The 25117-nt window shown below is 39.8% G+C and overlaps 1 protein-coding gene across 1 annotated transcript in view; it reads left to right on the forward strand.

The window, feature by feature from the left end:
• Positions 1-2453: 2453 nt before the first annotated feature.
• The window catches only part of LOC115929288, a 32349-nt gene continuing 9685 nt past the window's right edge, over positions 2454-25117 (forward strand). The window contains exons 1-9 of the mRNA XM_030997998.1: positions 2454-2467; positions 11153-11422; positions 13613-13649; positions 14248-14281; positions 16007-16175; positions 17252-17525; positions 18510-18563; positions 19061-19129; positions 19762-19841. Of these exons, the coding sequence (XP_030853858.1) occupies positions 2454-2467; positions 11153-11422; positions 13613-13649; positions 14248-14281; positions 16007-16175; positions 17252-17525; positions 18510-18563; positions 19061-19129; positions 19762-19841 (1001 nt within the window). The remainder of the gene's footprint in view (positions 2468-11152; positions 11423-13612; positions 13650-14247; positions 14282-16006; positions 16176-17251; positions 17526-18509; positions 18564-19060; positions 19130-19761; positions 19842-25117) is intronic.

Genomic DNA, 25117 nt, shown 5'->3' on the forward strand with positions numbered 1-25117 from the left:
CTCGTCCCTGTATGGCCAGTATTTGATCAGGCTTTTGTCAAGTTTACGCCTTAATTTCTTCTGGCCATCCCTCTAGGATTACATCTCTCAGGATGCAAAGTTCACAGTCCTCTGATGTTGCGGTGCGGATCTCCAGTAGCTTCTTGTCTGAGAACATTACAAAGTCAACTTTCATGTGCATTTCAGGAGACTCAGGAGGCAGAGGATTGAGTCTTGACATGGCATCAGACAGAAGCATCTCCTTTCCAGGTTTATATTTCACTGTCATGTCATACCCTTGGAGTCTGAGCAGTAGTCTTTGTAGTCTTGGGGGTGCAGCTCCAAGGTTCTTGAGAGTGATCATCTCTAGTGGTTTGTGATCTGAGAGGATAGTGAAACTTCTGCCGAAGACGAACGTGTGAAACTTTTCACATGCGTAGACAACTGCTAGCATCTCTCTCTCAATGTTAGCGTATCGCTGCTCGGTGTCTGTGAGGGACTTTGAGGCAAACGCTATTGGTCTCCCTTCCTGTGTGAGGGCTGCTCCAACGCCTTTCATCGATGCATCTACTTCTAGGACAACAGGTTTCTTTGGATCAAAGTAAGCAAGTGTGGTCTCCTTGCAGATCATATCTTTGATGGTCTCAAACACCTTCTGATGTGATTCAGTCCAGCTATATATCACATCTTTCTTCACAAGTTCCCGAAGTGGTGCAGTCAGTGAGGCAAGTCTTGGAATGAATGGTGACATGTAGGTCACAATGCCTAGGAACTCTCGGAGTTCTGTCACGTTCTGTGGTGCGTTCAGGGCTGATATGGCTGCTGTCTTATGTGGGTCTGGTTGCACTCCATCTTTGCTGAAGACAAGGCCATAGAATCTCACTCGGTCTTGTTTGATGTGGCATTTGTTCCAGTTCAGGACGAGTCCATGCTCCTTTGCGACGCGCATCAGATTGTGTAAGTTGGCGTCATGTTCCACTGCCGTCTTTCCTACGACTGCTATGTCATCGGCCATTCCTATGACTCCAGGACATTTCTCTAGTATTTGATTCATTCGTTGCTGGAACACGTCCTGAGAAACACACAAGCCAAAAGGTAGTCTTTTGAAACGGTAACGACCAAAGGGACTATTGAAGGTCGTCAAATGGCTTGATTCTTCATCTAGCTGTATAGCCCAATATCCATGTCTGGCATCCAGGGTACTGAACACTGTTGCTCCTTCAAACTGGTGTCGGACTTCTTCAATGGTTGGCATCGGCATATGGCTTCTCTTGATTGCCTTATTTAAGTCTTTTGGGTCAAGGCAAATTCTCCATCTTCCATTGGGCTTCTGGGTGTATGCCAAGCTTGATACCCAGTCTGTTGGCTTAGTGACACTTTCTATCACTTCAAGACTCTCCATCTCATCAAGTTCTTTCTTGATGTCATCCTTTATGCCTATCGGGCATCGTCGAACTGCATGTATCACAGGAGCCGCATCTTTGTCGATCACGATGTGGTATTTCCCATCAAATTTTCCGATTCCATCAAATCTATCGGGATACAAAGTCTTCAAATGCTCTCTATCTTTGATGGGACTATCATGGCTCTCCATCAGACTGCAATTCAAGACTACTAATCCTAGATCCAGGCACAACTCAAGTCCAAGGATGGCAGGTCTTTGAGTCTTCACCACAAAGAATTCTGCATTTGCTTGTCTGTCCTGGTGGTTACAGCTCAGCGTATGTAGGCCTACTTGTGGAATAACACTCTTTTCACCATAGCCTGTTATCGTTATCGGTGACTTTCTTAGCTTTCCTGTGATAGGTTCCCCATTAGAGTCCACGCGATCAGGGTACATCTTCTGATAAATGCGTAATGGAAGAATGTTCCCTTCAGATCCTGTGTCAACTTTGGCTTTTAGAGTCGCTGGTCCTCTTCCGATCTCAACTCCGATCACAGCGAAGGCTTCGTTCTTTCTGATCTGGTCTACACAGATGGTCTCAAACCGCATGTCGTCAGTTTCTTCTGTTTCTTCCTCTTCTTTCATCTCATGGAGTCTCTTTGATCTCTGTGCTTGCGACCTTTTCGGATATGTCTTTGTAGCTTCTTGTTTCCTTTGCCACTGCTGTTTAGATTCTTGTTCCTGTTTCTTCAGTCGGCAGCATTTCTCCCAGTGATTCATTTTATCACAGTTTCTGCATTTGGTGCCATAAGCTGGGCACTTCCTCGGTGGATGGTTCAGTCCACAGAATGAGCACTGTTTCTTCCTTTGGATATGTTGCTTCGTCATATCAACGTTGACGGCTTGACCATGAAGGAGTCTCATATCCGCCTCAGTTGCCTCCTGGGTTCTGGCGATGTCCAAAGCTGTATTTAACGTCATCAATAATACAATTCCAAAGCAATTTATTCCTTTGCCAGTCCAACTCTTCCATGTCTCTATTAAATATAAGCCGGTCCTTCAATACTATCCATGGATTTACTCACATTAAATGATCCTGGTCAGGTTGGTGATTCAACGCGTAAACGAAAACCCAACCTAGGCCTGGCCGGTAAACGGTGCTTAAATTGTCCATAAAATCCAAATCCGGGCTCCACCTGCACTCAAAATGGTCTAGCAAAGTCCTGGCACCGCTGCCACCATGTAAAGTGTTGTACACTAATTATGATTTATAATAAGAGTCTTCTTGAGGCTGGATTTTGTAGAACTCAAATATGAACAACTTGTTGTATTTAATAGATGTATGTGAAGCCGCATTACAATCTGCGGTAGCAATAATCATGGGCATATGATATAGGTCATTTGTTGACATACATGTAGATATAAAATGATATCATATCACACCCCCTACCTTACGCCGACATTTTTGTTTCTTAGTTATTTACACCAGGAGATAGCGGAGATTGTGCACAAGAACCCCATATGTGTCGAGTTCTGAAACACTCTCCTTAAAATTTGTCAGATTGATTCAAATTTTGGAATAATTTCAGAATTTTTAAGAAATGATCACCGCCTTGGTGGTTAATGGTCGCGGGTTAGCGCCTTAATGGTATTCTGTATTCTTTGTATTATTAAGCTATGTTTGTATTCTTTATTATGTATCATTATCATGACATGTACATGTGTTGTACTCTCATACCCCAGAAGGGGGTCGAATGAGTCAATAAATTCTATTCTATTCTATTCTATTCTATTCTATTCTATTCTAATGGTAGCGGCATTTCTGTTTCATAGTTATTTACACCAGGAGATAGCGGAGATTGTGCACAAGAACCCCATATTTATGTCCAGCTCTGGAACACTCTTCTCAAAATTTGTCAAATTGATTTAAAGTTTGGGATATGATTGAAAAAAAAACGAGGTAGAAAGGCATAGCCGGGAATCGAACCGAGTACATTTGCATTGTGAAGCGATGTCTTATCCGCATGACCTCCGTGCTTCATATCAATTCCTTCGCGCTCCTTTTGGGAGATCAACCGACCCGCGCGCATTTTATATTACATGACATATGGTAAAATTCTCGACATCTTTTTACACTTTTCTTTACCATTAAAAATCGAAATTGAGTATAATATCCTCAATCGAGATATGAGAAGAAGGAAACATTTCCTTTACATTCCATGTAAAACCATGCCCTTACTTGAAAAAAAACCTCCGTCATTTTGACGTTGAACTTTACAATCCATTTAAAAAAAATTACTTTCTCATACACAATGTCAATTGATCGGTCGCACTGTGCTCGATTGCCTTTCAATATACCAATCTTTAACTTTGCAGCAACGCGTTTTGCGTCAAATTTGTAAATCCTCAATCCCAGACAATGACGTATGATACATAAGCTTTTCATACATATAAAGCTCATTTTGATTGATTCATATTTAGCCCCGTCAATTTTCATGTCAAATCATGCTTCACCATTTTTTTAGAAGCCCGACCCAGGGTTTTGTGCCAGCTAGCCGTGTATGCATGTCATGTACGTAATGCCATGCATACATAACTGAACATGCATACATAAGTACAGTACATGTACACACGCAGCGCACTGCACATTTCATTGGGTCAGTACCATTATGAAAATAGGGGAACAATGAGTGGGATGGGTTTAGTGCCGTCACAATAAACTTGCGCATTACACGCGTACGTATAATTAGAGCAATTTATGCACCCCCAAGAAATAATGATTACGGCCCGACCTCTCTACACATGCACACAGTACAGAACTGCACAGATACCGCACAGTCCGGTCAAGGCGCGCGGTACGCGTAGCGTTAAACTATGGGCGGCCAAAGGGGCCAATATCAACAGTCACAAAAACAAACAAAGATGCATACAAACAAACAAAGAAGCATACAAACAAACAAAGGACAGAGCAAAATAGACAAAGTACCCAGAAGAAAGGACCAATTAACAAAGAATAAATCAAAGGTCAGAGCAAAATAGACAAAGTACAGGTCAGAAGAAACAGAGGGCGTTTTGGTTTACGGTAAGCAAATAGACATCAAGCACGAAAACGAGAAAGGACAAACTCAAAAGGACATCAGCTCAGCTACGAAGTGACCCTCAAAGGACAACAGAGGGCGTTTTGGTTTACGGTAAGCAAATAGACATCAAGCACGAAAACGAGAAAGGACAAACTCAAAAGGACATCAGCTCAGCTACGAAGTGACCCTCAAAGGACAACAGAGGGCGTTTTGGTTTACGGTAAGCAAATAGACATCAAGCACGAAAACGAGAAAGGACAAACTCAAAAGGACATCAGCTCAGCTACGAAGTGACCCTCAAAGGACAACAGAGGGCGTTTTGGTTTACGGTAAGCAAATAGACATCAAGCACGAAAACGAGAAAGGACAAACTCAAAAGGACATCAGCTCAGCTACGAAGTGACCCTCAAAGGACAACAGAGGGCTTAGACTCGCAAGTAATAACAGATGCGTATGTATTTCATTTAAAGACCGTCAATACTGGGCCAGAAGGGATTAGACCACACAGCGATAACGAGGTCACTGACAGGTGGCTATCTCTTTAACTCAGCTCTCAACTAACATAAGAAAAAGAGGGTGGGGGACCAAAAGGCACCGATTGGGGAAGTTTTCTATATAGAGGAACAGTGGCGTACGCAGGATTTTTTCAAGGGGGGGGGGGGGGTTTGGTAAAAAATACACATAGTCTATAATACACACATAACAAAAACTCAAGGGGGGGTTAACCCCCCAAACACCCCCCCCCCCCCCACCTCTGCGTACGCGCCTGTAGAGGGAGCAAGTAGCTACAACATTACAAGTAGGACAGTGGGGCTTTAATCAATGATTATCCATCCAATTGCATAGACCATTTTGCCCAATTAAGACTGGGGCCAAAATGCCCTGTTGATTAATCATTATCGCTTCGTCTTCGATTATCTTTTTTTATTGTGATTGTCAGTCACTCTTTTTTTTTTTTTTTTTTTTTTTTTGGTGGGGGGGGGGGGGGGGTCATTTGCCTCCCTCCAAGGACCCCCTATTATACCCTCCCTCCACCCCTCCTATTATTTCATGAATATTCATTACGCAGGGTCGGGGAAAGTCTAGATTCTCTTGAATATTCAATATGGTCGAGGCGGGAACAGCTGTAGACTATGCATGCATGCATGCAAGGCCAGGTTAAGCGGCTGGTGCGCTGGCATACGTGTCAATCATTCCAACAGTTGGAGACATCTATTCTAGACGGTAGACCTGACATTGTGACAATCTTTGCTGTAGACTTCTAACTTGTAAGTCATGAAGTAGGGTCTAACTTGAATTTTGAAAGTGTAGCTCATGAGCTGTACATAGTGTAGTCGATATCTAGGCCTAGACCTAGGTCTATACCTAGATCTACTCAAGAACTAGATCTAGACTAGATCTAGTCTAGTCTAGTTATTGTTATAGACTCTAGTTATTGTTTGTAGACCTATGCATCTATAGGCCTAGTACTACTATAGTAGTAGCTAGGCCTAAACTTCTACACTGTGTGTTGGGAGACCAAATTCAATCATATCGGAGGAGCAACTTCGTTTCTTTGCAGGTAGATCTAGAGTCTAGATCTAGATCTAAATTGACATTATGATTTAGACCTAGATCTAGATCCCCCCCCCCCCCCCCCCCCCTCCGGGGTCGGAATGACCGCATGCGTGTTACCAAAATGTCAGGTAAAGCCTAACGTTAGGCCTATAGGCCTACTATTACTAGACCGAATTTTCCGTCTCTTTCGTTCGTTAGCCTCTTAAGTCTTATTGGGGTAGGGTCGGCCGGCTCTCTCTTTAGATTAGAGACGGAAACCGTCTAGGTACATTCCCTTGATAACGCCACGGCCATTTCAGGTCGTAGCGTTTTGCCCCCAAAATCCCCCCAAATGTCATTTTACCTCGTGCATATCCAAATGTAAATTAGGTCTAGGCCTAGGCTATAATACATCGGTTCCACTTACTAACTTGATTGAAATAATCAGTTTAATAGGGTCTACTATAGTATAGGCCTAGTCCCTTTTTAGGAATTTATGGGTCAAAATCGAAATCCTTGTTGAAAAAGATTTTCAAAACGGATTTTGATTTTGACCCATAATTTCCTTAAAAGGGACCATTATAACGGTTAGATCTAGATCTAGACTCTAGTCTCTACGCAAATAATAGGCCTAGATCTAGGCCTACCCTAAATGGGTGGGGGGATTTAGATCTAGGCTAGGCTAGGGTCTATATAGCAGCTCGATCTAGACCACTCGATGAACCATGTGTTATCCATAATCATATCCAGGCAGTAACATCTAAGTTAGATCTAACTTGTTAGGCCTAGATCTAGATCTAACTAATTAGATCTAGATCTAGTTTGCCTAGAATCTAAATTTAAACAGTCTAGACCCTAGATCTAGATCTAGGGTCTAGAGTCTATCTAGATCTAGCCTCTAGTCTAGGGTCTAACGTTAGAGTCTATTACTAGAATCTAGATCTACCTGATTTCTAGATTCTAGTAGATAGCCCGATTTTGTGTTAGTCGCAAGCTCAAAAGTATCTCATCGCATGTATTAAATCAATGCAGCCGGACCCCGCCGCGCCACGCACACACGATATGTCTGTCTAATTCAGATTCCAACTTCCGATCACCGCTGTGCCTGTCTTCGGCCAGGCGAGCACCCGGGAGCTCCGGCGTGGGATACCTGCTCCGCCCGCTTGTGCTATACATCAGCGCGGAAACGCACGGCGCGCGCGAGCGCTTCCTATTGACTTTGTACATGCGGCCGTAAACTGAAACGCTCGGCCGATAACTGGCTCCAAAACAGTGAAAATTGAAATGAATATTGTCATGGCAATTCGTGATTTTTTTCTGGGATTCTTTTTTTGTTTAAATAATAATAATATTTGCTTCATGATTTGAACAAGAAATGATAATAAATAGGAAGTAAAGAGTCCAATAAATAGGATTTTGTCTTAAGTGGCCGAAAACCGGGTCCTTTACTCTTGGGTATTTTTAAACTGTAGGCCTAGATCTAGGCCTAATCCTTGGCTTTGTGATCCCGGGGGGCTAGCGAAAAAATAAGCGCATAGGCTAGCCTAGGCCTAGGGGTATATCTAGGGGTCTAGATATATTCCTTAGGTCTAGGACCAGGGAATAATTTTCCTGGTATCGCATCGCAATTTGCTATGCATTTTTGCATGACTGCTATACAAAATATCTTTTGTGTAGCAGTTTTCTTCCATAGAAATGTACAGAATTTCATTTGAAATATTTATCCATCGGCTGAAATTGCTAATCAAAAAATTTGAGGAAAATTATTCCCTGAGGACTACGTTATCGATCGGGGCTGCATAGTCTAGCCAGAGTTAGCCAGGACACCATGTTTAAACCGCTGTTTTGACCAAGATATTTTCAGAATTCCGAGATGCAGCCCCTTTGGAAATATGGGGATTCACCTGCTCTTTCATATAACACCTCATTTATTGAGTATCGCCTTCAGGATCACAAAGAATAAAGGTTTGAATCTTGATTTGAAAAGAAAAAAAATTGACCAATTTTGCATGGTCGCGCAATGCACGTTGACTGCATAGGGATGCGTGCAATCTCTATGGGAAGAATTTTAGCACACAACATCGGGTGCGTGATAGTACTTTAGTAGACTCTAGACTAGTATTACGGTGTCTGAACGATTTTTCAATTTTCCTTTTTGTATCGTTTTTCACCATTGGCATTAGGCTAATACAGAGCTACCAAGTGTCACGCATTAGACGTGACGTCACGCATTTGGAGGGTCTGAAGAGGGCTCTCACGCACGGTGCGCGCGCTAGATTTTTAAAAAACGGCATACCTATACGTGTGTTATACCCTCGCACGCACGCACGCGCGCTTGCGCGCCGAAAAATGAAAATGTCACGCATTGCCGATCTTTTACCTTGGCGTCTCTGCTAATATGTTATGGTTGTGTAACACCTAGACTCAGTTTGAATGGACCCTAGGCTAGTCTAGAATCTAGACCTAATTGAAAATATCAAATAGGCCCTAGATCTAGTCTAGGCCTAGATCTTGATCTATCATCTAGGACTAGATCTAGGTCTAGAAATCTAGATCTAGATCTAGATCTACTCAGTTAGAACTTAGAACACATTTCAAATTTCAAGACTCACTGGGACGTGTCACTATCAAAACTTAAGATACGGTCCCCCGAAATCTAGGCAATATTCATCCAATTTTTGTCCAGAATGTCCAGAATGGACAAAAAAGTGGTAGAGTCTAGGCCTAGGGGCCTAGACTCTATGTCTCTAGGTCTAGACTCTAGGCCTAGTCTACATGCCCAGTTACAATTTTGCTCAACAGCTGCATTACTAAGCCAGGCATTAGGCGACTAGACCTATGCAAAAAGTAGGGGAAGGGTATTTTCAAACTTAAATCGTGCAATAGTCTAGGCCTAACTAGTTAGACTTCTAGATCTATATCAGATATGGAGGTAGTCTATAGACCTCCTCACCACACTGGTCTGATGTCTTTTTAGCATTTCATCCCGTTCAATTACGATCTTGTACCCAGGAGCATAACATCAACATAGTCTAGGCTAGACCTATTCCGTACAACTTGAATGAACTATCCCTCGGGGGGTCGATTCTCAAATTTGGGAAATCTCAGAGTTACCATGGAAACAACATTTAAATCTCTGTTTTGACCAATAGATCTATATTTTAAGAAATCTGAAATGACACCTCTTTGGAATCTGCTCTTTCATATGACACCTCATTTAAATCTAGAAATCTCTAGGGCCTAACAAAGTTAGGCCTACAGATTTCTAGATTTCTACTTCATTTCTACTAAGTCTAGACCTAGATCTATACTAGCTACTGTTTGAATATGTTAGTAGGATCGATCAGGGCTAACTCAGACCTGGGGACAAATTTACCTTAAGTTGCCTACCTAACCCTAAACTCCTACATGTACTAGAGGTCAGGGAAAAAATTAATGTTTATTTTTTGGGGGCTATTTTTCAAGCTTGCCTGCATGAAAATAACATTTTAAAATTTGTTTTGCATTGAACTCTATGGAAATTTATGGGGCTCTTTTCTGATTTTCGGGGGCTCTTTTGGGCATTTCGGGGGCTAAATCGCCCTGAGCCCCCCTGTATTTTTTTCACTGCTAGAGGTCTTGGCCCTTCAAGATCTAGATGGTAGACCGAAAGCTTCAGTCTCTGATATATCGACCACTCCAGCAAAGCATAGAGAGTCAATGCTAATGCGTAGCACTGCACTACGTGTAATACACAGCCATGATAGTAATGCACCTATGTGTGATATCGACGGTTGTTTCGCTGAGATTGCAGTAGACAGGGCAGAAGCTAGCCTATAATCTAGGCGGAGTGCCGAGCTTTTTTCTTTGCTGCTAGACTAGCCTTAAGCAGAACGTCTGATACGGCGAGACTACGAACCGTGAGTCGCGAAGCGGCTCACGGTTCGTAGTCTCGCCGTATCAGACGTTCTGCTTAGGGTTAGTCTAGCAGCAAAGAAAAAAGCTCGGCACTCCGCCTAGATTATAGGCTAGGCAGAAGCCTAAACATGTAAGCAACTGGTCTTCTTTTGAGTTTTGTATTGAGAGGGTAGTCCAGCTTTGCAGCAATTAAAAAAAAAAGATTAGTTATATTCTCAAATATGAATCAAAAGTACTTTAGACATCAGAAGGCTCATGAATGTAAGTTACATATTGTGTTAAATTTTACCCTCCCCATCCATACCCCATCTAGTGGGGGCCAATTATATGCGGGGGGGGGGGGGGGGGGTCTGAAACTTTTCCTTAATGGCCTAGCTGGATTTGATTTTTATGACGGGCCAAAAGTCTAAAGAATGGGCAAACCAAATTCAATAAAATAACTCAAGACATATAGATCTATCAACTACATTGCAATGACTGAGGCTATAATTATGTTCTGGATTATACCTCACAAAGGTCCAGATCTGGACTGCATGAATTGCGTTCCATATATGCTCTTAATTTTTTTTTTTAAAGAAATTGGCATTAAATTATAATATACCTTAATTATACTACATGATTCTAGTCATAAATAAGCTTTTCAATTGGTATACCTATTAATTAGCTATGTAACTTATGTTATTTAGTCATTTTGTTGTATTATACTTAATACATTATTATATTTTTCTGTTTTGTCCAGGTGCCATAATCCAACAACAATGTCGGAATCCAGAACAGGGATGACACAAGAAACTGCCATTAATCTTCTACAAACCTTACGACAAGTAATTAATGCTTTAGGTGGGTGCGATCTAAAATCAGCAAAATGCTATGCAATGTAACTTGTTAAAATTTTAATATGTCTACTATTCATTTGGTCCACAAGTCATTTGGTGTACAGTCCATTTAGTCCACACACCAGTCGGTCTTCAACCCATTTGGTTTACAATTATTCGGTCTACAATTTATTTTGTCTAATATTCAGTTTGTCTATTATAACCAAATAGTTTACCATCGTGTAGTCCACGATTCAAATGGTCTACAATATATGCTTGGTCTACAATTGATTCGCCTACTAATATGTATTTGGTCTACAATCCAATTAGTCTACCATTATGTCTACAACTGGTCCACAATCCATTTGGTCCACAAATCATTTTGTATGTTTTCATAAAATACAGATTTCTGCTTTCATATGATATACAAGGGTCACTAATACATTTATTTGAAAATTTAGCTTTGTGTGTACTTATTTTGCATCAGACCCAGATGTAGATGGCAATGCTCGTCCAAATGAGCGAAGTCAGCCCCGGGCTCATCCACAGCCTCTACAGCCTCTGCAGACTCAACGCTTGGGGCCAGTCATCAGGCCACCGCCTCCAGTTACCAGGCCACCGCCTCCAGTTACCAGGCCACCGCCTCCAGTTCTAGTCAGGACCAGACCAGGCCTAGGGCAAGACGAGGCTGGTACCAGTACATTTAGACCTGCCAGTGCAACTCCTCGCAGGTAGGCCTACACCTGTATGTACATGTAGTTCAGATAGTTTAACCCTTACTGTACTGGGGGGGGGGCCCGGGAGGCCCCCCCCTCGACATTTTCGGAGATTACGCCGCAACCGCTTGGAATTTTGAATTGTCGTTTCATGACTTTTTTCCCTCAAATCTTACGCACATTTTGATACCATTTTCGTCGAAATCGGATATACCTGTAAGGCATTACATAACAATTAGTATGCGCATGTCATAAAAGAAAACCAAAAAAAAATTGAAAATCCATCAAAATTTGCATAAATTATCATTATTAATTACATTAAAATAACTTTTTTTGTGTTAGAAAAGAAGTTTCATATGAATAATGAGTTTCAACATTCAAAAAGTGGAGTTTGACACGTTTTCTGTAAAATGCATAAAATTAGCGTATTTTGCATAATTAACAACAAAAATTTGCATATTCGGACAAAACTAATTATACCATCTTGTTCCTTAAGTAAATATCTACAAACATGCACATTTTCGTGTTCATCGGACAATCGACGGCCGAGATCATAGGGGGGGGGGGGGGCTTCCCAGGCCCCCCCCCCCCCCCCCCAGTCAGTGGGTGCTCAAAATAGCCCAGTACAGTAAGGGTTAAAATGGTTGTTATTGCAATAACTCAAGAAGTGATAAGCAGAATTTAACCAAACATGGGCAAAGAGTGCCCATCTGTGAAGACAGATGAAGATGTGAGTATTTAGGGGTCAGTAGGTCAAGTTTTGTGATTAATTAAGATAATGCAATTATCAAGTGTTATTGATATATGGCCTTAATTTGGAGAATGGAGAACTTGGGCAGAGGCATGATATCACAACATCGTCATATTCCTGGTTATTACCGGTACATAGAACATACATTAGTAAACGTTGTTATAAATTATCTTTCATTTTTAGCTCATCCGGCCTGAAGGGCCTGATGAGCTTATGCCATGCCATGTCGTCCGTCCGTCCTTCCGTCCGTCCACAGTTTTCAAAATGCTTCTTCTTCGTTATTTTTCAACCGATTTTGATTCTGATTGTTTCATATGATAGGGCTAGGAGGGGGATTTAAAACTTCTACACAGAATCGTGAAATTCATTATCTATGCTAATTTATGCAAATTTATTCAAAATCACAAAAAATGCTTCTCCTTCATTTCTCGACCGATTTTGATTTGGTTTGCTTTATCTGGTAGAGCTATCTTTGGTACACTAAACCTCTACACCGAATTTGAAATTGTTCTCCATTAATTAATTATGGTAATTTATGCAAATTTATTCCACAAATAACAAAAATTGCTTCTCCTCCCTCATTTCTTGACCGATTTTGATTTGGTTTGCCTTATCTGGTAGAGCTAAATTTGGAACACTTAACTTCTACACAGAATTTTGAGATTTTGCTCCATTGATTAATTATGGTAATTTATGAAAATTTATTCCAAAAATAATAAAACAAATCACAAAAAATGCTTCTTCTCCTTCATATTTCGACCGATTTTGATTTGGTTTGCTTGATATCGTAGAGCTAACTTTGGTACACTAAACTTTTACACAGAATTTTGAAATTGTTCCCCATTAATCAATTATGGTAATTTATGCAAATTTATTCCAAAAATAACAAAAATTGCTTCTTCTCCCTCAATTCTTGACCGATTTTGATTTGGTTTGCCTTATCTGGTAGAGCTAAATTTGGAACACTAAACTTCTACACAGAATTTTGAAATTTGTCCCTTACAAAATTGTTATTTTGCCATATTTTTCTGTTGACAATTTACTGACTATTTATACCTCTGTATGTATGTTTACATTTATCTCTTACTAAGTTCGAGTCCTGCTTGTCATAAAACTATATATTTTTCAACCAATTTTCATTCAATTTCCTTTAGTTTCTATTTAATCTTGTACAGCTAAATGAAATTATGTCCCTTCCAGGGCATCAAATTTTTATTTTTTGACCAGTTCAAAAGTGTACCACATAAAATTTACGATATTTGTTGTTGCCAGATGCGGATGAGCGCTACGTCATTGACGTTCTGGTTTGCTATTTGAAATAATAAAGACACTTTATTTTATTTCTGGCAGACTGTAGTAGAAACAGTACTAGTAGTAGAAGAGGTTTAATGGTAAAATGTTTTGATTTTTGCTATTTTTATTAATATCAGAGATATTCTTATACTTCTTCTCAGATGCTTGGCACTTCAAGAACATAGTCGCCTATTTCGGGTAAGTACTTTGAAAAGTAGAATCAAGGTCAAATACACTAAATTCTTTTTTGTATATAATGTTTTAGCCTGACAAGTCCAATAAAGTTCCCTTGGTTGGGTCGGGTTGGTGGGGAGTTGGTATCCTTGCTAGGAGCTTCTTTGTGATGCTTGGCAGTGTTTTGTACATTCATTTTGAAAGGGCTTTAATGCAAAGATAAAGCATAGAGAGTGCTGTGATGTTGAGGGAAAATGGTTTGGCGAAAGGCAAATTTTGTGGTATAATTATTGAAATAAGCTTTGTACATGTAAGTTAATTCACATGCTGTTTAAAAAATTAAAGTGAAGCCTGTGTTTCCAAAATGTTCCTGTCTGAATGCATGTACCATATATTACAAAAGACAAATGCGTGTCTTGTTAAAGTCATTAAGAATAATTGCATTATCCTAAAAGATGATAAAATTGATTATAATAGATATGAACTCCTGTGTGTATCAATTGCTACAATTATAGTAACATTTGTTTTTGTTTTCTTTCCCATCTTGATTTTATGTTAAAATTAAGGTGCCCCCAGTTACTTAGTACTTGACATGTATACAATTTGTTTGTATCTCTTACAGCATGCCCATTCATCTCTTCCACCACCCAAAAAAAGTGAGTACAATTATTATAAATTAATAATTAAAACCCAATTCCTACAGAGTGCATGTTTGAATAATAAAGAAAGCAATTAAATATCAATTTTTCAACATAAGTGTAATACGGTTCTAGGACACCTACCCCCCCCCCCCCGGATAAACACCCTCTAAAATGACCCCCGGCCCCCCCCCCCCCCCCCCCCCGGACAACTACCCCCTAGGATAACCACCCTCTAGCACAACTACCCCCTAGGACAACTACCCCCTAGGACAACTACCCCCTAGGACAACCACCCTTAAGAACAACTACCCCCAGACAACTTGAGGTGCAGTGGTCGAGTGGTTAAGTCGCCGGACTGTCGAGCACAAGGTCCGCGGTTCAAGACCTGCCGCAGGACTATACCTTTGGCAAGACATTGATCTACATTTGCCACACTCAACCCAGGTGATGTAAATGGGGTCTGGCAGGAATTAATTCTTTGAAATGCTAGAGCGCCGCAATGGCAGCACAGCTATATAAAGCCGGAGTAATAAGTTTGGAAGTGCTTAGTGATTCTAATAAGCGCTATATAAAAACAGAGTATTATCATTACCCACTAGGACAACCACCCTCCAGAAAAACTACCCTTCCGGACAACTGTTCTAGGGCAACCACCCTCTTGAGATGACTCCCCCCCCCCCCCCCCCCCCCAGGACAACAACCTCCAGACAACTACCCCCCGGACAACTACCCCCTAGGACAACCACCCTCCACAACGACTACCCTCCAGGACAACTACCCTAGCTAGGGCAACCACCCTCTAGGATGACTACCCCCCCCCTCCCCCGCAGGACAACTACCCCCCTGGGCAACCACACGGCCTCTAGGACAACTACCCCCAGGACAACTACTCCCGGACATCTACCCTCCAGAAAAACTACCCTCCAGAAAAAACTACCCTAGCTCCAGAACAACTACCCTCCATGGGGGTGTTTCACAAAGATCCTATATAAGTAGAACTTAACTCTAAGTTGGACTTAAAAATTATGGACAGCCATTGGAGTCTTAAAATGAAATATATTCAAAGGCAGAAATTCAAGTATTTTAGACTTTTTATAAATTCCACATCCAGAACATGAAATCTCCTTGATGATAGAAAATATGAATGATTTGAATAAACAATTAATGCCTTTCAAAATAACTTTTACAAAATATTTTCAAAGATGCTAATGGCTTTCCATAATTTTTAAGTCCAACTTAGAGATAAGTTCAACTTAGGATCTTTGTGAAACACCCCCCAGGACAATTACCCTAGGGCAACCATCCTCTAGGATGACTACCCCCCCCCCTCCCCCGCAGGACAACAACCCCCACAGACATCTATCCCCCAGACAGCTCCTATATGGGGCAACCACCCTCTAGGACAACTACCCCCTAGAGGGTGGTTATTCTAGATGTGGTTGTCCAGGGGTTAGGTGTCCGGATACGGTGTAATAGCATTATCCAAGTTCTGTACAATAAATTGAATATTTATAACTTTTGTAGGCGAAATCATAGAAAGTTTTCAAATAAATTGTTTAAAATCAACATTCATTTTGAATATTTTGTTAAAATGCAGAAATGTAAATTTTATATCTGAAACAATTTGCACCAATTGATATATTTGTTCAAGGTAATTTTCCAAGAAATTACAATGAGATATATTATTTTCTAGGTTCCCAATTGTTAGTTTTTTTTAATGCAATTAATCTTTTTTAACAGGAAAGACCAGTACGTTCGGCCGAATTGTGCTGTGCTTGCCAGGATGCAACTCCGAGCATGTCCCTACCAAAGAGGAGAAAGCAATCCTCAAGAACAATGGCCTGGGGGAAGTATTGATTAGCTTTGAGACAGGTGGTGATAGTGCACATGTCCAAGATCAGATCCTAAGGTATATTTTCTTACAAATGGCAGTGGTGTTAATGCATTTCTAACATGTTTTCAAACTAATAACATCACATGGTATTAATTTTGATCATATCAAATTTAAAAACGATATCAAACATAGCCTCTTGTCAACTCATATAATGTTTAACATGTTGTGATTGTGTGATGTCTGCCCGTTTTTTTTTTTGCGGAGGGAGTAAAATGTGTGACATATAAATAGCCATGGTTTTAAACAACATTTCAGTTTGAAATATGATTTAAAATTTTCAGAAAATAAATGAAATGTGATATTCAAGATCAGATCTGCAACCATAACTTTTTATCAAATAACTATTTTGGCCGATCTCGAATGGTGCCACATGCAGAATTCATGGCCGACCGACAGTACACAGTGGTGTTCGCCCTAAAATATCTAATAGGTTAAATTTGATAGGTATAACATTATATTTCAAAAGTCTTAAATTTTAAAAAATGCGTGCATAAGTAATACTTCTGTCTGAATGTTTTTTTGTACATTTTATACATTTATGAAATAATAAGTCAGTGGTAGTTAATGGTGAACATTGTGGATTTGCTATCTTTGAAACAATGACAGTACTCTAGCAGAAACTAATTTAAATGTACTCAAAAGCAAATACCACTTGATGGAAATATTTCAGTAGTGTTCTCTGTGGTAATTTTAGGAAATGGGCCTTTGATTTAAAAATAATATATAATAGCCAAAACAACCTTGGTGTCCGTTTGAATTGCAAATACTTCAAATGAACACAGAACAGACATGCATTTTGTCTAATTTGTGCAATAAAAGATGTTTAATTCATTTACTTTTCATTCAGAAATAATTTGTAAAATTGAACTTTATGAGACATTTTGAGATATTCAATAAAATTTTCCTACACTACCAGTGTCCAATATTAACGCATTGTCATGCAACCAAAATCTTAACCTGCATGTGCAGATTTCATTTTACTTGTATTAATTAGAATTTGAAATAGTGCAAAGGAAAGTGCTAATTAGAGGGAATTGGCACTTCCAATTTTTGTATTTATTTGGTCATTTATTGCTACTTCTTTCCAACAGTGCATTTCAGAAAGATGAGTTACATCATGGTTTTGAGATAATGACGGTCAGAACTAAGTCCAGGACAGCATTACAAGTAGTGCATTCGGGGCCTTGCAATGCGCAAGACCTTAAACTCATCAGCACACAGAAGGTCTACATACGCCCGATTCAGCAAGATATCAACATAGAATCAGATGGACCACCTGCAACAGATCATGAGCTACCCTGTTGCAAATGTGGAGCCCTCATTCATACAAGCAAACTAAGAGAACACAGCGAACTATGCAACTATGTGAGTTAAAGAAAATTTACACAGGCTTCTGTGGCATCTTGTGTGATTCATGTAGTAAAGTAATACATTGAATGTGATCAATATATATTTGAGGCTGATTAGTGGATTAAAATAATTATTAGCTATGAGTATAGTGCCCAAGAAAGAAGGAACTTACGAGCAAAAACAGAAGTTAGTGATATTTTTGTACACGGCAAATCGGAGAGTTTTCCATGTCCTACGTCACAATCCACTAGTAACCAAACTACCAATTTGAGTGAATAGACTAAGTTAGTGATCTCATATAATAATAATAATAAATATAATAGCTAGTTCTTATATAGCACTTTTCAGGAACGAAAGGCCCTCTCAAAGCGTTTTACAGATATATATTATATTCCACATACTAAGAATTTTGCTCTACGATTGGTCAAAAGTAAATCACGTGATGAAAGATAGTTCGCCAATCATTGCTGGGAGAAGCAAAAAGTTTGTTACACTGTGTAGATAGTAGTCCTATCTACACAGGGCAACGCACTTTCACTGAAGATAGAAGTCCTATCTACACAGGGCAATGCCCTTTAATTGTATACGCTGCGTATTACTCTCCTCTTTCAGCACTTTTAGTGTTAGTACGCGAACTATGTGGTTACACCACCATACTGCACGCAGTGTACCGTTTGCTTGCTGTTAATTGATGGCTTTTGTTGCTCTAAAGTGACAGAAGAAGTGAAATGTTCTGATGTAGAATATAAAGCAAATAAGTGTGGCAATGGCAAACTATCACTTCCTCGGCGATCTGAATGTATACGCTATCTTTCCTCAGCTTCGCTTCGGAAAGATATAGTTACATCCAGATCGCCTCGGAAGTGATATTTGTCCCATCACCTTCATCAACGGTAGTTATTTGCTTGATAAGGTTAACTCATAGACTGACATGTGCTTGAATATAATTCCATGTTATTTGTATTATTATATGTTCTCTATATTTATACTAAATTGCAGGAGGAAACCCAAGAAGATGATCAACGTCCATCTCTATCTGACTGTGACAGTGTGGTTAGTATTCAAAATTATATTGAATAATAATAGTAATAATGACTGCTTTGAGAGAAATAGTTGTTTTTATACGCTCAAGGGGAGGTTACAATCGTGCTATTAGCAGAGGCGTGCGTATATTACTTTTATATATACTGAAAAAAAGAGTCAACTTATGACACCACCTTGGCTTTTCTCTAGTTTATCTGCACGGTTGTTTTCAATGTGTATCTTTGAGAGTTAGTAGTCTAGATCTTCTCACATAGAGGAGGCAGCTAATGGCAATAAATCGTGTGGCAACCACGTGTGCTATTAATCATAACTATCCATGGAAGTTTGAAAGGCATCAGCAGTCGCAGACTATATAGCCTCATCCTAGCAATACCGAAATATCTGTCAAGCAAGCAGGGTGTGCGGATAGCTTACAAAATACTTTCTGTGGAGTTGTCCCTATATACTCTACAGATATATCTTGAGTTCTCATGCTACTAGGTGGTGACTTTTTTTTTCTTCTTCAGGATTTACAAGCTAACATTGAAGTTCCATCAGATGAGGATCTACCCTCTGTGTTTGAAGTTCCACCACTGGTTAGTATTGTTATTCCCCCCCCCCCTGCCTTTCTCTTTACATCGCTCCCTATTCTCGCGTTCTCTCTTTCTTGTCAAATATACAAAATAGTTGCTCATTTGCGAAGTCTTTATTAATTTAGATTTTCATTTTTCTAGTGGCGGTGCCCTATCTTTCCTTACAGGAACATCTATGGATGATACAAGAATAGGGCTAAATTTGGTTCATACATTGCATTTGACAGCAGCTAATTGGGATAGAACTTGATGGCATTGATCTTTGATTTAGATATCAACCTTACATGTATAGGTTATAAATTAATATGTATTAGTCTTGTTCTTAGAAAACCTAATCTGCATCGATAACAGATCATGATGACAAGAACTCCCTTTATAAACAACAACAATCGTTTTTACTATGCCTATAATCAATGACTGAGTTACAGATTGTTGATAAAAATGGTATATTAGGGGCCTAATTGTCTCTGCAGAACAATGGAGCAGTAACGTGAAAACTTTGATTTTTTTTTTCCACACAACGTAAAACTACAAGAGTGGACACTTACAGCTTGGATTAACGTAACTAAAAATAATAGAATTTGGCGAGACTATAGTGTGTCACAAATTGCCTTTCATACAATGGTTATTTACAGGCAATATCATCTCTAACGGAAGAATGTAAGTCAGATGAAGAGGAGTTGGCAAGAATCCTCACCATACTGAAAGAAGGCTTGTAAGTACCAATAAACAATTAGTCTGGCCTATGATTTGACTAAGACAACAATTCATCTTGAAATCCTCCCAAACAACATACAGTATGTATCAAAAGGGTAGGAAAGAAAAAAGGAAGTTGTTTTTATTTCCCTAGTACTGATAGGCATAATTCAAAATGGCAATTTAATTTTATAATGCTTACATTACGAAAATTCCTCGCTAGAGAGGTTCCGACTTTAGTGTCCTTAACTCGGGGATTGTCTCATAGAGTTTGCAAACGAGCCCGGAGAAGGACACGTTTTTGGATAGGGTGGTTTTCTACTATATTGTGATGTTCGTAAGTGTAATTCGCGGGTACTTTCGACATGTCAGATCAGCGCGCGGTCAACACTACTGCGAGTGACGTCAGTGGTGACGTCAAATCCCGACCTGCATCACGTGACTGTTAGTAAGCTTTTCAGAATTGAACGCTTGTGTTGGCTGAAAAATGCCAATTTCAACACTTAATAACAAAAAAACGGTAAATCAGAGAGTAAAGAAAAATTTGATTTATTTGTTCAGTATATATCAAATAATATATACCCAGCATTTTTTAAATTTTTGAACACATCAAAATACGAGTAACTCAGCACTTTAAACAACCTGCAGATGCATTTCAAGTTTTTCAACGAATTTTTAGGTGAATATGTCGTCAATGCTGAAAATTAATGTAAAAATGAAGCCAAGAAAAAGGAGAAAGATAACCAATCTGATTGAGAATTATGAGGTAATGTCTGCTTGAAAAATCAATTCACCATTTTTTAACATACCTGGTACTCAATTCCCCCATGTCTGTAGTGTTATAATAAAAACCTTGGCGAAACAATTTTTAAAATTATTCTTTTTTTGTTCTTGTAAATATCCATTCAAATATAATTTTATAGCTCAAACATTTTTTAATTATCCATTCTCAATGTTAAAATATGCCTATGAATTATTCCACACAAGTTTTATGTTACCTTGATTGTAAATTCCCTTTAAGTAGGTTCATCCATAAAAGAGCTTGGGGAAGGGGGGGGGGGTAGAATTGATTACCCCCTCAATGTTTCACATGTGATTTTGCATGAAGAAAAAAAAATCTTTTGCGTCTTGCCAAAAAGAGAAAAATTGACAAATCATGAACAAATTAAGTGCAAAGGTTTTGGCTTTAGAAATATGTGTTAAAAATGAATTTTGTAACAATATTGTAAAGTCCCACACAAAACAAAGTGGTCTCACATGGTTGAGGACTTGAGCTGCACTATTAGATTTTATTCCAACCACAAAATGGCTGCCAAGATGGCTGACATGCAGTCCATCAAACAATAATAACCAATCACAAGATTGGACAATAAGTAAGTAACCAATAGAAAAGCTTGTAAAAGATAGAGTGCCATGTGCCATGTGTGCTGGGTTGAATAGCTAAGAGATAAGGAAGAGTGTGTATGTGTGTGGTGCTATAGCAGGTAATGTGCATGAGGATGAATGAATAGGGACAGAACAATAGAAGCCAAGAGCTAGCAGACAGGAGAGAATGAATGTAGGTCAGGAGTGCGCTAAAGCATATCGGAGTGGAAAGCTAAATGTACAGTGTAAAATAAACAAGTAACCACTTGGGTCAGTGAAATTAAAACCTTACATAATATACCATCTTCACAGAAAAATGTCCTCATTTTAAAAGATACTTCGTATGAACATGCCTTTGTTTCCGAAGAAGATGAGTCACATAAAATTTGCCTGAAATACCCGAACAAATCAAATCATGTAGTTTTCTTTCAGTACAATTCTCTCTTTTTTTCCCTTTTGTTTTTAAGAAACGACATCTTTTCATATTAGGGAAAATTAAACTGTTTAACTTGAAAGGTCACACATATAGCGAATACAAAAAAAATGGTATGCTTTCATCAATGAACATCTTTCAAGCAACGTCCCAACTTCAATGGGTTCTATCCTTTTTCACCCTGAAAATTCCAGTCTGATGATTTGTAGACATAAACATTAAATAATTTCCTTTTTTTCCTGTTTCTGTCGATGACAAAATATCCCATCTTTCATATCCAATTTGGCAAGTTTCAAAAAAATAAAAAAAAATACATGAACAGGCAATGTCTTCACCTAAAAATAAAAATATATATCACTGTTTCGTGAGTTACTGTTAAAATTATCTTTGGAATAAGTTAGCCAATTGAATAATGAAATACAATGTACACAGAGAATATGCATGCATTCTGACATAACTCTTTCAAAACTGTCTCAGATTTAAGGAGACATTATACAAATACCGTGTCTATGGTCGATATAATCTCGACTACACATGATTAATGTAATGAGAAAAAAAACACATCTTATGAATTCATGTATCAAGAATCTGTTTTAAATCCAAATATCTAAAAACATCAATATAAGTCAAATGACTAAAAATGATGTTCAGAAAACAATGTAAACATGTACTTAAAATCAAATAATCCCAACAATTTTTGTTGTTGACACATTTATATAGTCCTTTTTGTAAAATAATGCAGGTCAACCCTGTGACCAATACAATCTGAATCTCACATTTTTTAATTTTTTTTTTTTTGTATCTTAAAATTCAGCACAATTGCAAAATTGCAATCAAAAATTGACATTTTAGTCTTCTTTCTTCCTTTTTTGAAAATAAAAGATGGGCGCATTAAGGAGTTCACCCAATTGACGTGTAACTAACAAATTTGATGGAAAAACACATGACAAAATGTTTGAAAGTTTGTCTTTTTCTTTTTCCTGTCTAAACATTAAAAACTGACAATTTAATCCTATCTTTACTGACAAGTCCTACAAAAATATCATAAATCTTCCAAGACGTTCAAAAATCAAGAATTCTATCAATAACATATTGTCACAAACAATGGGGCCATGGCGAATGCAAGGTATGACAGCGAAAAGTGAAAATCAGCAAGTCTTTCAATCGTCTATCACTATTGCAAACATTAGTTTTCGAAAGTCTTTACAGTTTGTAATCTTGAAACCTGGCGGGTACTTTAACCTGTCGACCAGATCTCGAACGTGCGGATGAGGACGGCTGAGGTTGGGGTTGGTCAGCGGATGCGGACGGCTGATGTTGGCGCTGGTCAGCTGATGAGGATGGCTGAGGTTGAGGTTGGTCAGCGGATGAGGACGGCTTAGGTTGCTCAGCTGATGAGGATGGCCAAAGTTGGGATTGGTGAGTCGTCGACCTCAGTTGATATCGGGGTCTGAGTTGAAGTTGGCCAACCGGCGAGGGCAGCTGATGTTGGGTTTGGGTAGTCGGCAGGGATGGCCTAGGTTGTTGCTGAGGTGGGGCTGAGTCAATTAGCCTGGATTGGTGGCTAGAATTGGTTGGCTGGTTTGATGCTTGTTGCTGAACAGACAAACTTGACCGTGATGGTTGGTCATGGTCTGACTGTCGTTGATGGAGGATGCGTTCTGTTGAACTGGTTGGCTGGTTTGAGGCTTGTTGCCGAACAGAAAAACTTGACCGTGATGGTCGGTCATGGTTCGACTGCTCGTGATGGAGGATGCGATCTGGTGGTCGAGATGTCCACGTGATATAGGCTGGTCCATGGCTAGTAGGTTGATTTGAATGCACCTTTCTCCTATTCTCGTCTTCTGCTGGGGGACCTGGTGGGTACTGTGTCGTTGTCCTCTCAGTCCCATGTATTGACGTAGGCTGTGGGGTTGGTGGGGATGATGGAGTTGACATCACTTGTGGGGCTCTAGCTCGATGCGGTTTCAAACGATTATGATGGACCCGTCGCTTGAACTTTTCATCATGGACATGAACTATGTCATAATTTAGTCCATCATCTGATGAGGAAGATACTCTGAAAGGACCTTTCCAGTTTGGTTCCAGTTTGTTCCTGATGTTGGTTGGGTCATGTAACCAAACAAAGTCACCTGTGTCGTACTTGGAAATGCGTTTTTTCACATCGTACTGTTGTTTCTGTTGTTGCTGTTGCTGTCGTGTATTCTGTATGGTGTACTCCCATGCTTTTCTCAATCGCTCAGACAGGTTGGTTGTGTATTCGAGGAGTGTCTTGCCAGATGACGATGGAGGGGGAGTTGAACAGGTGATGTTCGCAGGTGTACGGGCTTCCCTGCCATGCATGATGTAGTATGGCGTCAACCCTGTTGAGGCATGAGTACTTGTGTTGTACGCTAACTGGACTTGATTGATGTGAGTGTCCCATTCTCCTCCTTGATGAGAAATGTACTTCGCAAGTTGATCTTTGATGTTGCGATTACAACGTTCGACTATGCCAGCTCCTTGGGGATGATAGGGTGTCGATCTAGACTTTTTGATGCCCAATTTGCTGCATAGTTCTTGCACTAATCTGGACTCGAACTGTCGACCTTGGTCGGTGTGCAAAGTCTCTGGAATACCATGTTCTTTCACATATTCTTCGAACAAATGTTTGGCGATGGTTGGAGCAGTCTGATCTTTCATTGGGAAGATATTGACATATTTGCTGAAATGATCGGTCACAACGAGTATATAGCGAAATCCTCGTCTTGAACTTGGAAGCTCAGCAATGTCGGCAAAAACCATCTCCAAAGGGCGGGTAGTGGTAATGGGACGTAAGGGTGCTTGATGCTTAGGGGTTGGTAACCGGAAGGACTCGCAAGCTGTGCATGTGTTGCAGAAATCAGTGATTTCCTTGTTCATGAAGGGCCAATAGCACATTGACTCTGCTCTCTGTATTGTGCGATGAGCGCCGAAATGTCCGGATGATGGGTCACCGTGTAACTCTTGGAGTACCCTTGGAATGAGGGAGTTTGGTACGACAAGTTGGAATGAGAGATTACCAAGCTTGTCTTTCTTCTTCCTGTAGAGTATACCATCTTGGAGGATGAATTTGGGATACTGCCACAAGAGACGTCTAACCCGGGGGTTGTGTCTACGGATCTGTCGAATGGTTGGCCGCTCACCATTGTTGACGCATTCGATGACTGTACTGATGTCTTGATCTAGTTGCTGTTCATGTTTAACATCTACATCACTGTCCAGGATTACACCACGGTAAGGATGAAGGACGTTTGGTGCAGACTGCCTCGTTGCATCATTGGGAGTAGATGCGTCTGTTGATAGTCGTGATCTTGATGAACGAGTCTCGACTGCATTACACAGTGGATTGGTCACCATGTGCTTGAGTAGCTGATCCGTCAATCTTGGAGTGACTTGGCTCTCTTGACTCGGGCGTCTAGATAATGCATCTGCATTTCTGTGTGATTGTCCTTTCTTGTGAATAAGGCTGAACGTGT

Source organism: Strongylocentrotus purpuratus, unplaced genomic scaffold, assembly GCF_000002235.5.
Source record: "Strongylocentrotus purpuratus isolate Spur 01 unplaced genomic scaffold, Spur_5.0 spur5_scaffold_4, whole genome shotgun sequence".
NCBI lineage: Eukaryota > Metazoa > Echinodermata > Echinoidea > Camarodonta > Strongylocentrotidae > Strongylocentrotus > Strongylocentrotus purpuratus.